This window comes from Bubalus bubalis, chromosome 24 (assembly GCF_019923935.1).
Source record: "Bubalus bubalis isolate 160015118507 breed Murrah chromosome 24, NDDB_SH_1, whole genome shotgun sequence".
NCBI lineage: Eukaryota > Metazoa > Chordata > Mammalia > Artiodactyla > Bovidae > Bubalus > Bubalus bubalis.
In genome coordinates, this window is record NC_059180.1 from 38,320,344 (window position 1) to 38,332,740 (window position 12,397).

Sequence of the window (12,397 nt, forward strand, 5' to 3'; positions counted from 1 at the left end):
TCTGTTTCTCTACCATTTCCAGTTCTTTCCTTTCCTTTCTGAAGAATTGAATTTCTCTCTGGTATTGTTTTTCGTTCAGCTGGAAGAACTTGCTTTAGCATTTCCTGAACACAGGTCTGCTGGCAACAATTAGTTCTCTTTTATCTGAAAAAGGTCTTTATTTAGCCTTTGTTCTGAGTTCACAGCTATACCCGAGCTGTAATGGACATCAATCATGATGGCTCCAACTGAACTATGTTTAAAAATAGAAAAAAAATACACCTGTGTCCAGCTGCATTTTTTCAACATGACTGGACATTGCCCTGCCCTTATTGAATGATGGCTTTTTTAAGTTTTCTCACACTCTTTCATATTCACCTGGTACCTTTGGAGTGGCTGTTTGTTAATTGCCAAGGACCATTCTAGGCTCTGGGGACATAGTACAGCCCCTTCTCTTCCTTGTAGAGGTTACATTCTAATGGAAGGAGGCACAAGGTAAGCACATAAATGTTTCAACAAGGAAGAATTCCAGAAGGTTAGAATTGTGAATAAAATGGAACAGAGTAAAGGGATGGAGGTGGTCGAGTAAAGTGGCGCACCTGGTACTTCAGATGGATGACGGGGAAGGCCCTGGAGCTGACGGGGCAGGACAGGGGCAGCAGCCCAGAGAGAATGGGGAAGGCCCCGGAGCATCTTCAGATGGAAGGGATGTGATTGTAACTACTAACCAGTGTTGAGCCCTGAGCACTTTACATCCCTCAGTCCATTTAACCTTCACTGTAACCCTGTTAGCCTCCCCATGAAATCAAGAAGCAGTGCTGGAGGCACAGAGAAACTGAGGTACTTAGTCCAAGGTCAGGCCAGATCTGGGAGATCCAGGAGTCACACCCAGACAGCCTGGGGTCCAGAACCTACCCACCTAACCGCACCTAGAACCCCTCTAGGAAGCAGGTCTGTCTGTAAGTCAGCTCTGTGGCCAGACTAAACCTGTGTTTTTTTTTCCAGGTGTACAAAAGAGCCAAGGCACTGGACCAGTCTGACAATGACATGTCTGCCGTGTACCGAGCCTATATACACTAAGTCCTTGACCCCAACCCACCCCTGTCTTCCCTATGACCCCCTCTTCCTCACACGGAGTTGGGGTCCTGGGACTTAACTCTGGACCAGTCCACCTGTCTCCATCTCCTTTTATACAGACTTTGAGACTTGCCATGAGCACAGCACACAGCATCGCTCCTCCCCTGGAGGTCCTGGAGAGAGGAGGGGTATCAGCAGGAGTGGCCTGTGGGGAGGCTCTTGAGCTGGGCACTGGCCATGGACTAGGTGGCTGTGTGTTCTCACACACACACACCCCACACACAAACACACGAACACCACACTGGCTCTTGCCCCAGGATAGAAGCTGCCCAGAAACTGCTGCCTGGCTTTTTTGTTTTCCCTTCTTCCGAGCTGTCTTATCTCCGACCCTTCCAGTTGAGGAACTCAAGTCAGCAGTGAGAACTGGAAGGTTTCCCACTGCTTCCCTCAGAGCGAAGAGGCTGTGGTTCTGTCCACTGTCCCCCACTGGATTCCACGCGGAGAGGAGCTCTAGGCTACGATGAGCCAGCAAGACTCTTAAGCAGAGGGTCGCATGGCCCCTCCAACCTCAGGTGACCCGCTGATGAGGATTGTCACGTTTAAGCTACCAGTGTGCAACCAACTCTCCATAAATGCCTTTGTGAGCTGAAAAGAGATGGACACAGTCAAGCAAAGACAGGCCTCTGGCTTTCCAGGGAAAGCGACAAACAGCCCACCCTAGGCAAACCTCCTGGAAGCCTGCTCTCCTCACTGCTTTTGCGCACCTGTCCCAGAAGTCACTGTCACTGTGGAGCCTGGGCTGGGATCCGACTTCCTCACCAGGCTGTTGTAGTATTTGGATTTGCATTCCAGCCCTTAGGAAGGGGTCCTGAGGGCAACCACTGAGGAGTGAATGGGGGAAGGGGCTTCCTTCCTGTTTCCGTTATGCCACAGACCTTCCACCTGGTTCTGAAGAGCCACTCTGACCCAGGTCCCCTCACAGCAGTCCCCCCTTTTCCAGCCTGTCCCTGCACAAGTCCTCTGTGTGCCCACCTCTCTCCATTCGCCTCCCTTCCCCCTTTCCTCCCATGGAGACAGTATTTCATTCTGTCTGTTCCTCCGTTGGTCCATACCCAGCCTGACCAATGACGACCATTTCTTAGGCTCTGCTCTTGAAACAGAAATGAGTGTCTTCACTTAAGCCAGCAGCTTGGTCTTCGGTGCTTTCAGGGCCCTGGGGTCTGTCGGGAGAGAAGAGGAGATCTAGGCTTGACGTTACCAGAGCTCACTGACCCTCAGAGGTGAATCTGAGCATTTCTCCTTGGATAGGGGACCAGAGGGGCTTGGAACGTGGCATGAGAACAAGGAGAAGTCACCCAAAGGATGTCAGTGTTCTCTCCCCCTGCATGGGTTGGATTCTCCAAAGTCAGGCTGTGCGGAAGTTCAGCGTTTGTAGTGAATATATAGTGATAAACACAATTTGAGGTGGCCACGCTGGTGTGTGCCCCTCCCCCTCGCAGCTTTGGCCCTTTTCCACTGATCAGAACCCAGGATAGGGGATCTCAGAAAACATGGGGGTGGGGAGGGCAGGGGAGATGCCTGTGGTTTTTGACACAGTTGTTAATTTCACTGGGATTTTGAATTCTGTATGAACACAAAGCCTGTTCTAGTCCTAGCGGGACACGGGGGTGGGGGTGGGGGAAGATGCTGTAATGAAACTGGTTAGTCAATGTTGTCTTAATATTGTTGACAATTCTGTAAAGTTCCTTTTTATGAATATTTCTGTTTAAGCTATTTCACCTTTGTTTTGAGATCCTTCCCTCTTAAAGGAGAAAATGTGACACTTGTGAAAAGCTTGTAAGAAAGCCCCTCGTCCACCACTCCCTTTTTTTTCCTTTAAACCTTTAAATGACAAATCTAGGTAATTAAGGTTGTGAATTTTTATTTTTGCTTTGTTTTTAATGAACATTTGTCTTTCAGAATAGGATTGTGTGATAATGTTTAAATGGCAAAAACATGATTTTGTGCAATTAACAAAAAGCTACTGCAAGCAAAATAAAAACGTTTCTTGGTAACACAACTGTGACCTTGGTGGGGTGGTCTGCGCCCTGACACCAAGCACCACGCGGGAGAGGAGGGGGGTTGTCCCTCCGGGACCAACGGAGCTAGGAGACGAGACCGGGCTGGAACAGGCTACCCAGGCGGCCAGCCGCCGGGTGCGACGAGAGCTAGCCATACCGCTGGCCAATCCCCGAGCGTGCCCAGTGCAGGGCGTCCTATCAGAGCCGAGGAGGGGCGGGACGAGCGAGCGCCGCGCCCAGGCCGGTGAACGGCTGCGGATGCTGCAGCCAGAGATCGCAGCGCCGCCGTGTTCGGAGCGAGCCGGCGGGGGCAGGTCCGCGGCGCTCGCGGCGTTGCGAGCTGGGGGCGTGGCGGGCGCCCGCGCAGCCAATCGGCGGCGAGGGTGGGCCCGGGAGCCACCGGCTGACCGCGCACCCGCGACGGTCGCTGTGAGCAGCGAGCGGCGGCGATGGCGACCGTGATGGCAGCGACAGCGGCGGAGCGGGCGGTGCTGGTGAGGCGCGCGGGCCGGGCCGGGCCGGGAGGGAGGCGGTCGTGGGCCGGGACGGCTGACAGCGGGCCTATCCCCGCAGGAGGAGGAGTTTCGCTGGCTGTTACACGACGAGGTGCATGCCGTGCTGAGGCAACTGCAGGACATCCTCAAGGTAACCTCGAGGACCTGTGCGGGCGCCCACCCTCCCCACCCTCCCCCAGCGCGGCTTCCTCCTCGGCCTCCTGAGGCTGCTGCGTACCCGACGCGCGGTGTTCAGACCAGGCCCTGCCCTCAGGCCCCGGACTCAGTCCTAGGACTTAAAAAGCGTCTACCCCGGGGCGCCAGCAGATAATTACCCAGTTCCACAAGCCGTCCTGCCAGGGCTGCGGACCTGGATTGAGCCCCGGAGTCGGGGAAGCTACTCTTTGAAATTGACGTTTAACTTCCTATCTGAAGGACCCAGCATTTTGACCTCAGCCAAGTCCTCGATCTCTCTGGGCCTCCCCTTTGCAAAAGGGAGATAGCAGTACCGCCCTCAGGGCTGTTGTGAAGATTAAAAAAAACAGCCAATGGAAATACAAAAAAATGTCCAGGCGGTGCCTGATAAGGCCGGAATTACCGGTTGCCATGACTACTGTCTTCTCAGACTTTGCTCCCCACTTCCAAGCTCGTCAACCAAACGGGGAGGGTGTCTCTGAGTCCTCTATCCTGTATGGGACACACGGTAGACCCCCAGGGAATGTAGAAGGAGCAGGTATGGGTTCAGGTAGGAACTGAAACTGGCCGTGGGGGAGGGGCCCTGGGAGCGGAGCTTATGGAGCAAAGGCCGGGCTGGAGTCGGTGATCTTTATTTACCCCGCTCCCCTTTGCCCCCCAGGAGGCCTCGCTCCGCTTCACTCTGCCAGGCTCAGGCACTGAGGGGCCCACGAAGCAGGAGAACTTCGTCTTGGGCAGCTGTGGGTGAGCCTGGGCTGGGTGGAAACCGGGGTGGGGTTGCGCGGTGGACTTCTGGGAGGAGGGACCCTTGGGGATACCCTCTAGGACTGGTGGTGTGGCCACGGCCCAGCCCTGCAGACTGATTTCAGCTCCAGCGTCCAGAGGGCGTGCAGTGGGACAGGCTGGACTATCCTGTGACAGCCCAGAGAGGCTGGGGTGGTGGGGCAGCTGCAGGTGCTGCTCTGACCCCCACGTGTTGTAGCACAGACCAGGTGAAGGGCGTGCTGACTCTGCAGGGAGATGCGCTGAGCCAGGCGGTGAGTCCCCCGGCCCCTGGCCCCTTCCCATGCCACCAGAGCAGCCAGCGGGCCAGAGTCGGGGGGTGGGGGGAGGCCCCCTGCTTTAGCTCAGCTCTGCCACCCACTAGCTGTGTGACTCTGGGCAGGATCCTTGACCTCTCTGGGCCTCGGTTTCCTTGTTTGAAAATGACAGCAACCCCCGTAACCTGCTTCTGAGATTGGTGTGTTACTCCATTGAGAGGTGGGTGGTGGGTGGTGCTTTGCACACGGCACTACCTATAGCCTGGCCCCGGGGTTAGGCTGGCCCCAGATCAACATCTTAACTCTCTCTGCACTTGATCCTGTAGCAGGTGCCAAGGCCTGGGGGAAGGTCCTCCTCCTCGGGTGGGCGTTACGTCCTTTGGCACCTGCAAATGTTCTCCATATGCCCACAACCACTCACCTCCTCCCTCCCAGCAGAAGCCACCTTCCCCTTTCGCGGCTGTTTTCCCTTTCATTTCTTTGTGGTTCCTCTTGGCCTGAGTTCCTGTTTCCTGTTCCCTGTTTGCCCCAGCCCAAATGGCCATGTTCTTCCCCCTCTCCCACATGGAGTGGCTCAGGCTCGAGCCACCACACACACACTCTGTTTCTGCCCCCTGGCTCAAGGGCTCAGAGTGGCCAGCGGCAGGAGGACATCCTTCTGCCCGGCTTAGCCCACCCTTGCCTGGCAGGACGTGAACCTGAAGATGCCCAGGAACAACCAGCTGCTGCACTTTGCCTTCCGGGAGGACAAGCAGTGGAAACTGCAGCAGGTAACTGGGCCCTTCCCTGGCCGGGGCCCAGGGCACAAGGGCAGGCAGGAACAGGCCCTTGCAGCGCTGAGGCCTCCAGGGCTGGCCGCTGCGGGGCCTTGTGGCTGCAGCAGGCTTACAAAGATGTTTCCTAGCAGTGCAGCTGGGGTGGGCAGTGCCTGGTCTCCTAGTCTGTCCTGTAATTGGGTCTGGCTTCTGCCACCTCCCTCTCCCCTCTCACTGGCCACCAGCTGTTTCCACTTCACGGCCTTTGCTTGGGCTTGTCCCTCTGCCTGGAGTCCACTTCCCCAACTTTTGCCACTGCACAAGCTTCAGCTTAAGAGTTGCCTTCCCTCGCCGCCGCCCACCCCCCAATCACCTTGTTTCCTTGTGAAATCTGAACAATCTATTATCTTGTGCCTTTCCTCTGTTACCCTCTGTCCTCCTTTGGAAAGTGAGCTGCAAGGAACTGGGGACTGAGGCCGCCTCACTGCACCAGCCAGGCCCGGCAGGCAGCACCCACCCCAGCCCTACTAGGAAGATAGGCCCCCTCAGGGTGGGGATCCATAGGTTGGGCCCCCAGAGACCATGGGTGTTCTGAGGCTGGCACCTTTCCCTGCCGAGGCCCAGCCCACTGACCGCCCAGTGGGCCCTGCTTTTAGATCCAAGATGCCAGGAACCACGTGAGCCAAGCCATTTACCTCCTCGCCAACCGAGATGAGAGCTACCAGTTCAGGACAGGAGCAGAGGTCCTCAAGGTGAGCCACCTCAGGAGTGGGAGAGCCCGGTTCCCTGACCACCGATCGATCCCCTGGGAAGCTCTGCCCCCACCCTCAGGTGAAGCTGAGCGTCGACCCTTCACCTCTCGGTGTACACCATGTCCTTCCAGCCAGTTGAATGGCTCACGGCCCAGGCCCCAGAAACAGATGTGGGTTCTGATCCCAGGGCCTGCACTATGAGCCAGGCCACCTCAGATCCCTTACTTAGCCATTCTGTGCCTCAGTACCCTCACCTGATAAAGGGGGGGACAAGCTGTCGTGCCTGCCATCATGACAACGCGGGTGATGCTGCCTCGAGTAAGCACCCGGTAGATGGGAGCTGCAGGTATTACTGTCAGCAACAGGAAAGCTTCTGTAATTAACAAAGTGAGTCCACGTGGTGTGAAGGGACAAGATGAGCTCAGGTTCCCTGAGTTCACACTTTAGCCCTGCCTCCAGCTTGCTGTGTGTCCTCGGGTGGTTTGCATGCCATCTCTGGGCCTGATATGAAAACTCGAAACCAGATGGACCAAAGTCCCTTTCAGAACTGTGAGTGTCCTTTGGGGTGTAATGTGCAGCCCAGTAATTCTGCCTTTCCCAGGAGCCAGGTGACCCCAGCGCCCACAGCAGCAGCTGGGTGAAGAGCTGGAAGCAGTGGGCGCTGGGGCTCTGCGAGCTTTGCTCCCACACAGAGGGAGGGGATGAGTCTCCAAAGGTTCCACCATTCCCCAGCCGTGCGGCCTTGGACCTATGGAACTTCAGTTTCCTTCACCTGTGAAAACAGGGCTCCTGTCCACCTTAAGGCCTCAACTCACCCATCCCAGTGACTCCTCAAGGAAGCCCTCCCTGACTCCTTACACCCAAGCTGAGTTAGGGTCCCTCCTTGTAAGCTCCTTCACTGCCTGAACCCTCATCCTCAAAGCCCTTGGCCCTCTGGGACTGACTTCAGGGCTCCTCCACCCCAATTGGACCAGGACCCCGGGTCCCAGACAATAGAACCTTCCGGATGGGTGGTCAGCAGCACAGATGTCCTGCCCCCGCCCCCAGCTGGAGCCCAATCACCCACATCTTAACAAGCCCCCTGCTGCAGGGGTTCAGGGCCTGAGTCTGTGAGCCCTAGGGAAGGAATTGGGAGCTCCCCTAACTTGGTTTCTCCTGATGGGGCTGCCCTGGCAGCCTCTGTGACCAGCTCTCCTCCCCCAGCTGATGGACGCCGTGATGTTGCAGCTGACCAGAGCCCGCAACCGGCTCACCACTCCGGCCACCCTCACTCTGCCGGAGATTGCTGCCAGCGGCCTCACGGTCAGTGCCTCAGGCCCACCCCAGCTCCAGGAGAGGCGGGAGGGACACAGGGGTGCCAGGGCATCCTGCAGGCCCCAGATTGTTGACAGAGTTCTCTGTGCGGTTTTCTTGGATTGGGTCTTTGGCTTCCATTCTGAATCCCCAAAATATATCTCCCCCCACCCCTCGAACCGGGTCACTGGTGTCCAAGCCCAGTGGTGCAGTAAGTTACCCGGAGCACCTGGCAAGAATCAGAAGGCCCCAGTCCACGGGCTGGGGACTGGGATTCCCCCCATAGTGGTTGGAGGGGCGGGGGTGGGACGTGCCTGCTGGCCCTCATCCCCCCTGGATGCCCGGCCCTCCCCCAACAGCGGATGTTCGCCCCCACCCTGCCTTCTGACCTCCTGGTCAATGTCTACATCAACCTCAACAAGCTCTGCCTCACCGTGTACCAGCTGCACGCCCTGCAGCCCAATTCCACCAAGGTGAGCCCCCACCCAGCCTGCCCTCGCCCGCCCCGTGGTCCCAGGCCTGACCCCACCTGATGCTTTCTTGTTTAGAACTTCCGCCCAGCCGGAGGCGCCGTACTGCACAGCCCCGGGGCCATGTTGTAAGTATGCTACCTGAGAGGGGTCTCAGGAGCACCCCCGCCCCTCCTAGGGTGGGGCCCTGGCCCTCTGGGCCGCCCTCAGGGCCCCTCTCGTCTCCCCTCAGCGAGTGGGGCACGCAGCGCCTGGAGGTGAGCCACGTGCACAAGGTGGAGTCAGTGATCCCCTGGCTCAACGACGCCCTGGTCTTCTTCACTGTCTCCCTGCAGCTCTGCCAGCAGCTCAAGGATAAGGTGGGAACACAGGGTCAGGGCCGGGCTGGACCTCACCCCGAGGAGGCCAGCCAGTCCACGGGCCATTCAGCCCCTTCTTTTGGGGTGGGGGCGGGGATGCCAAGGGCTCCTTGTGTGTCTCCAAAGCAACCCCTGATCTTAAGATCTGTTACACTCTCTGCGCACACCAGTCGGGGGTGGGCCATGATGTCACTCAGCAACACTGTCTTCTTCCAGCCGCTTGGCCCTTGGGTGACAGGCTGCAGCAGGGCAGATCCCCGGGCCGACCCCTCATCACGTCCTCCGTCTCCCTCCTCCCCAGATCTCTGTGTTCTCCAGCTACTGGAGCTGCAGGCCTTTCTGAACAGAGCGCCCAAGAGCCTGTCCCCTGGGAGTGGAGCCCAGGACGTCCATCCTCCCTACACACAGTCCCACCCCAGAGTGCCGGCCAGGGCCGGGCTCTGCAGGCTATTTATTTCCCCCTTCACATGACCTTGCCTGTCACCCCTGCACAGACAGGATGGAACACGATCTGCTGGGAGGAAGGGACGCCGATGGGCTTTTTGTTTTGGATGGGGGAGGTGAGGAGGCACAAAGTGGCCTCCAGTCCACACCCTGGCCTCCCGACAGGGCAAAAGCCTTTGGACTTGGGCTGGAGCCAGGCTCTCCTTCCTTCCCCCTTCACCTCCTGCCTGGCCCCACCCCTAGGAGGGCGAGGGGCAGCCACACACCCCCTCCCGCTTGAGCCTGAGGGGTGGGCTGGGAGAGAATAAGGACAGAAGCCCCCCACCACAAGCTATAGTGTCCTTGACTGCATTCACTTAGCAGCCCTGGTGGGGTGTCCAAGAAATAAAGATTGTCCAACTTTGCCTGGAGCCCTTCTGTCTGTCTGGGTGGGGACCTGGCCAAGGGCCCCTGATAGTTAGCCAGGCCGAGTACCCAGAGATTTGGCCTCCCAGGTACTGAGGGGCTGAGTGGGCTGGTGAACAGACAGTGGCTGGGTGGCTACAGCATGTCACCTAAGGTCTCCTGGTAACAGCCATGCCAGCTGAAGGCTGGAGAACCCAGTAGGCATCTCAGTGAAGCCGTAAGGACCTGCACTGCCCACCCTGACGGGACGAGCTCTAGACTCAGGCTTTGGCTGAACGAGGTTTTGTTATTACTCTCCAGCAGGGCAAAGACAGGGAGGCAGGGACTGTCCGCATTAAGGGTCCAGGCGAAGTTATCAAATCCCTGGGGTAGGGGTGGATTCCTGCAAGAGAGGCACAGGGGGGCCAGTGACTTCACTCCTTGGCCCCCTGCCCAACCTACTGCAGCTCCTCGCTGCCCCAGTGCCCGCCCGGCCCTGGTGCTTGGAACTCACCTTCTGGGACCTAGAGGAGCAGCTTTGTCAGCAGGGCGTGCAGGGAATACAGCTGCCACAGCCGGGAATACAGCTGCCACAGCAGGGAATACAGCTGCCACAGCAGGGAATACAGCTGCCACAGGGAATACAGCTGCCACAGCCGGGAATACAGCCGCCACAGCCGGGAATACAGCCGCCACAGCTGGAGTTGATGACAAATAGCAGCAGGAGCAACACGACCACTGTGGGCAGGACGGGGGTCCAGATAAGGCCCTGGGCCTGGGAGGCTGATGGGGGCCGGGGCTGAGACGCACTCACCGAGGCCAAAGACAAAGGCGATGGTCCACTTGGAGTGGAAGAGCAGGATCGTCCACTCCATCTCAGCTGGGAGGTCCTGGCTGCCACCTGCTCCAGACCCCCCCAACAGAGGGCCCCTCAGAATCTTGGCTTCACTGGGGCTGCTGCAGGCCAGCCCTTGCACTGTCCTCCCACACCGTCCCCTGGAGCCTCACCCCTACCCTGCCTCTCTCCTGCACCTCCCCTGACCCTGGCCTAGGCAACCCCCTTCCCACCTGCCCCCCAAAGCAACCCCATCCCCGGACCCCCACCACCTACCCCACCTGGCTCCTAGGTCCAGGGAGCACGGATTGCCTCCAGCTTCCAGGTCCGCAGGACCTGAGGCCTTAGCAACCTGCCCCGCCTCCCACCACTCCCCCAGCACAACCCCACCCGCCAGGAGCTCAAGAGGCGGCGGGCCCTGTGCCCCACAGCTGTGCTTTGTGCCTCTGAACCTCCGCGCGAGTGCTGCGGGAGCAGGCAAGAGGCCACAGGCCTGGCGGCCTCTTTACTCTGGGTCACTTTTTCTCAAAAGACCAGAGTAGCAACCTGGGACAGCCAGGCCTTCAGCCTCTGTTGGCTTCACAGGTGAAAAAAAGACACAAAAAGACAGTGGTGGGTTGGAGGGATCAGTTCAGTTCAGTAGCTCAGTTGTGTCCAACTCTGCGACCCCATGGACTGCAGCACGTCAGGCCTCCCTGTCCATCACCAACTCCGGAGTTTACCCAAACTCATGTCCATTGCGTCGGTGATATCATCCAACCATCTCATCCTCTGTCATCCCCTTCTCCTGTCCTCAATCTTTCCCAGCGTCTTTTCCAGTGAGTCACTTCTTTGCATCAGGTGGTCAAATTATTGGAGTTTCACCTTCAACATCAGTCCTTCCAGTGAACACCCAGGATTGATCTTTAGGATGAACTCTTTGGATCTCCTTGCAGTCCCAGGGACTCTCAAGAGTCTTCTCCAACACCACAGTTCAAAAGCATCAATTCTTCAGCGCTCAGCTTTCTTTACAGTCCAACTCACATCTATACATGACCACTGGACAAACCATAGCCTTGACTAGATGGACCTTTGTTGGCAAAGTAATGTCTCTGCTTTTTAACATGCTGTCTAGGTTGGTCATAACTTTCCTTCTAAGGAGTAAGCGTCTTTTAATTTCATGGGTTAGAGGGATGCTGCTGCTGCTAAGTCACTTCAGTCGTGTCCGACTCTGTGTGATCCCACAGATGACAGCCCACCAGGCTCCCCCGTCCCCGGGATTCTCCAGGCAAGAACACTGGAGTGGGTTGCCATTTCCTGCTCCAATGCATGAAAGTGAAAAGTGAAAGTGAAGTCGCTCAGTTGTGTCTGACTCTTAGTGAACCCATGGACTGCAGCCTACCAGGCTCCTCCATCCGTGGGATTTTCCAGGCAAGAGTACTGGAGTGGGGTGCCATTGCCTTCTCCGGTTAGAGGGATAGAGGGAGGTAAAAATGGAGACAAGGAGGTGAGGGGAGAGAGAAGCAGTTACCTGTCCACCACCCGTGCCCGGGCAGCCGTCTTGTGCCTGGTGGCACAGCTGTAGCCTCCAGGGTCTCGCCGTTCTGACCCTCATGATGACCCCGCAAGATGATAGTTAAGGTCGCTTGCATGAGCTCTCTCCCCAGAAACTGGGGCCTGGGGGCCCCTGACACAGCAGCTGGAGGCAGCTCTCACGGCCCCCCTGCCCCCATAGCAGGGGCCAGGCCATGTCAGCACTTGGGACTGGCTGTAAACCAGGTGGACACACCTGTGTGTCCCTTGGGCTTACAGTCTTGCTGGGAAAACATGTTGGCTAGCATTAGGCTCTGCCTGACCCTACATGGGTTCACCTTTGTTTACTGCACTTTCACAGATGGTGTGTTTTTTTGACAGATTGAAGGTTTGTGCCGGCTTGAGTTGAGTGAGTCTTATTGGTAGCATTTTTCCAGCAGCATTTGGAAACATTTTTATCACTACTATATTTGTTAGGGCAATCTGTGATTAGTGGTCTTCAATGTTGTTTTGGCATTTTTCAGCAAAGTATTTTTTAGTTAAAATTTGTACATTTAGACACAATGCTGTTGCACACTTAATAGACTACAGTGTGGTGCAAACAGTTTTATGTGCCCTGGGAAACCAAAAAATCCATGAGAATCATTTTATCGTAGTATTTGCTTTATCGCGAGATTCCCACTCCAGAATTCTTGCCTGGAGAATCCCATGGACAGAGGAGTCTGGCGGGCTACAATCCATGGGGCTA

At 57.0% G+C, this 12,397-nt stretch overlaps 2 protein-coding genes and 1 long non-coding RNA gene across 11 annotated transcripts in view; 2 read left to right on the forward strand and 1 right to left on the reverse strand.

Annotated features, from left to right (window-relative positions):
- The window catches only part of GLYR1 (glyoxylate reductase 1 homolog), a 31,850-nt gene extending 28,735 nt beyond the window's left edge, over positions 1 to 3,115 (forward strand). For all 9 annotated transcript variants that reach the window (XM_044935873.2, XM_044935874.2, XM_044935876.2 and 6 more), the window contains one exon: positions 985 to 3,115. In XM_044935873.2, coding sequence (XP_044791808.1) covers positions 985 to 1,059 — 75 coding nt within the window. In that variant the 3' untranslated portion in view covers positions 1,060 to 3,115. The remainder of the gene's footprint in view (positions 1 to 984) is intronic.
- Positions 3,116 to 3,424: 309 nt separating this feature from the next.
- On the forward strand, positions 3,425 to 9,322 carry ROGDI (rogdi atypical leucine zipper). The gene is made up of 11 exons (XM_006054904.4): positions 3,425 to 3,610; positions 3,690 to 3,761; positions 4,467 to 4,549; positions 4,788 to 4,842; positions 5,535 to 5,615; positions 6,257 to 6,352; positions 7,556 to 7,654; positions 8,005 to 8,118; positions 8,194 to 8,243; positions 8,348 to 8,474; positions 8,776 to 9,322. Exons 1-11 carry the CDS (start codon positions 3,566 to 3,568, stop codon positions 8,815 to 8,817), a joined length of 864 nt encoding a protein of 287 aa, XP_006054966.1. The 5' UTR covers positions 3,425 to 3,565; the 3' UTR covers positions 8,818 to 9,322.
- Positions 9,323 to 9,914: 592 nt separating this feature from the next.
- Positions 9,915 to 10,500, reverse strand: LOC112581751. Its single transcript, XR_003106365.3, has 3 exons — positions 10,414 to 10,500; positions 10,117 to 10,203; positions 9,915 to 10,040 (listed from the first exon to the last, which is right to left on the reverse strand). It is a non-coding gene; the product is annotated as an uncharacterized LOC112581751 (long non-coding RNA).
- Between the last annotated feature and the right edge of the window lie 1,897 nt (positions 10,501 to 12,397).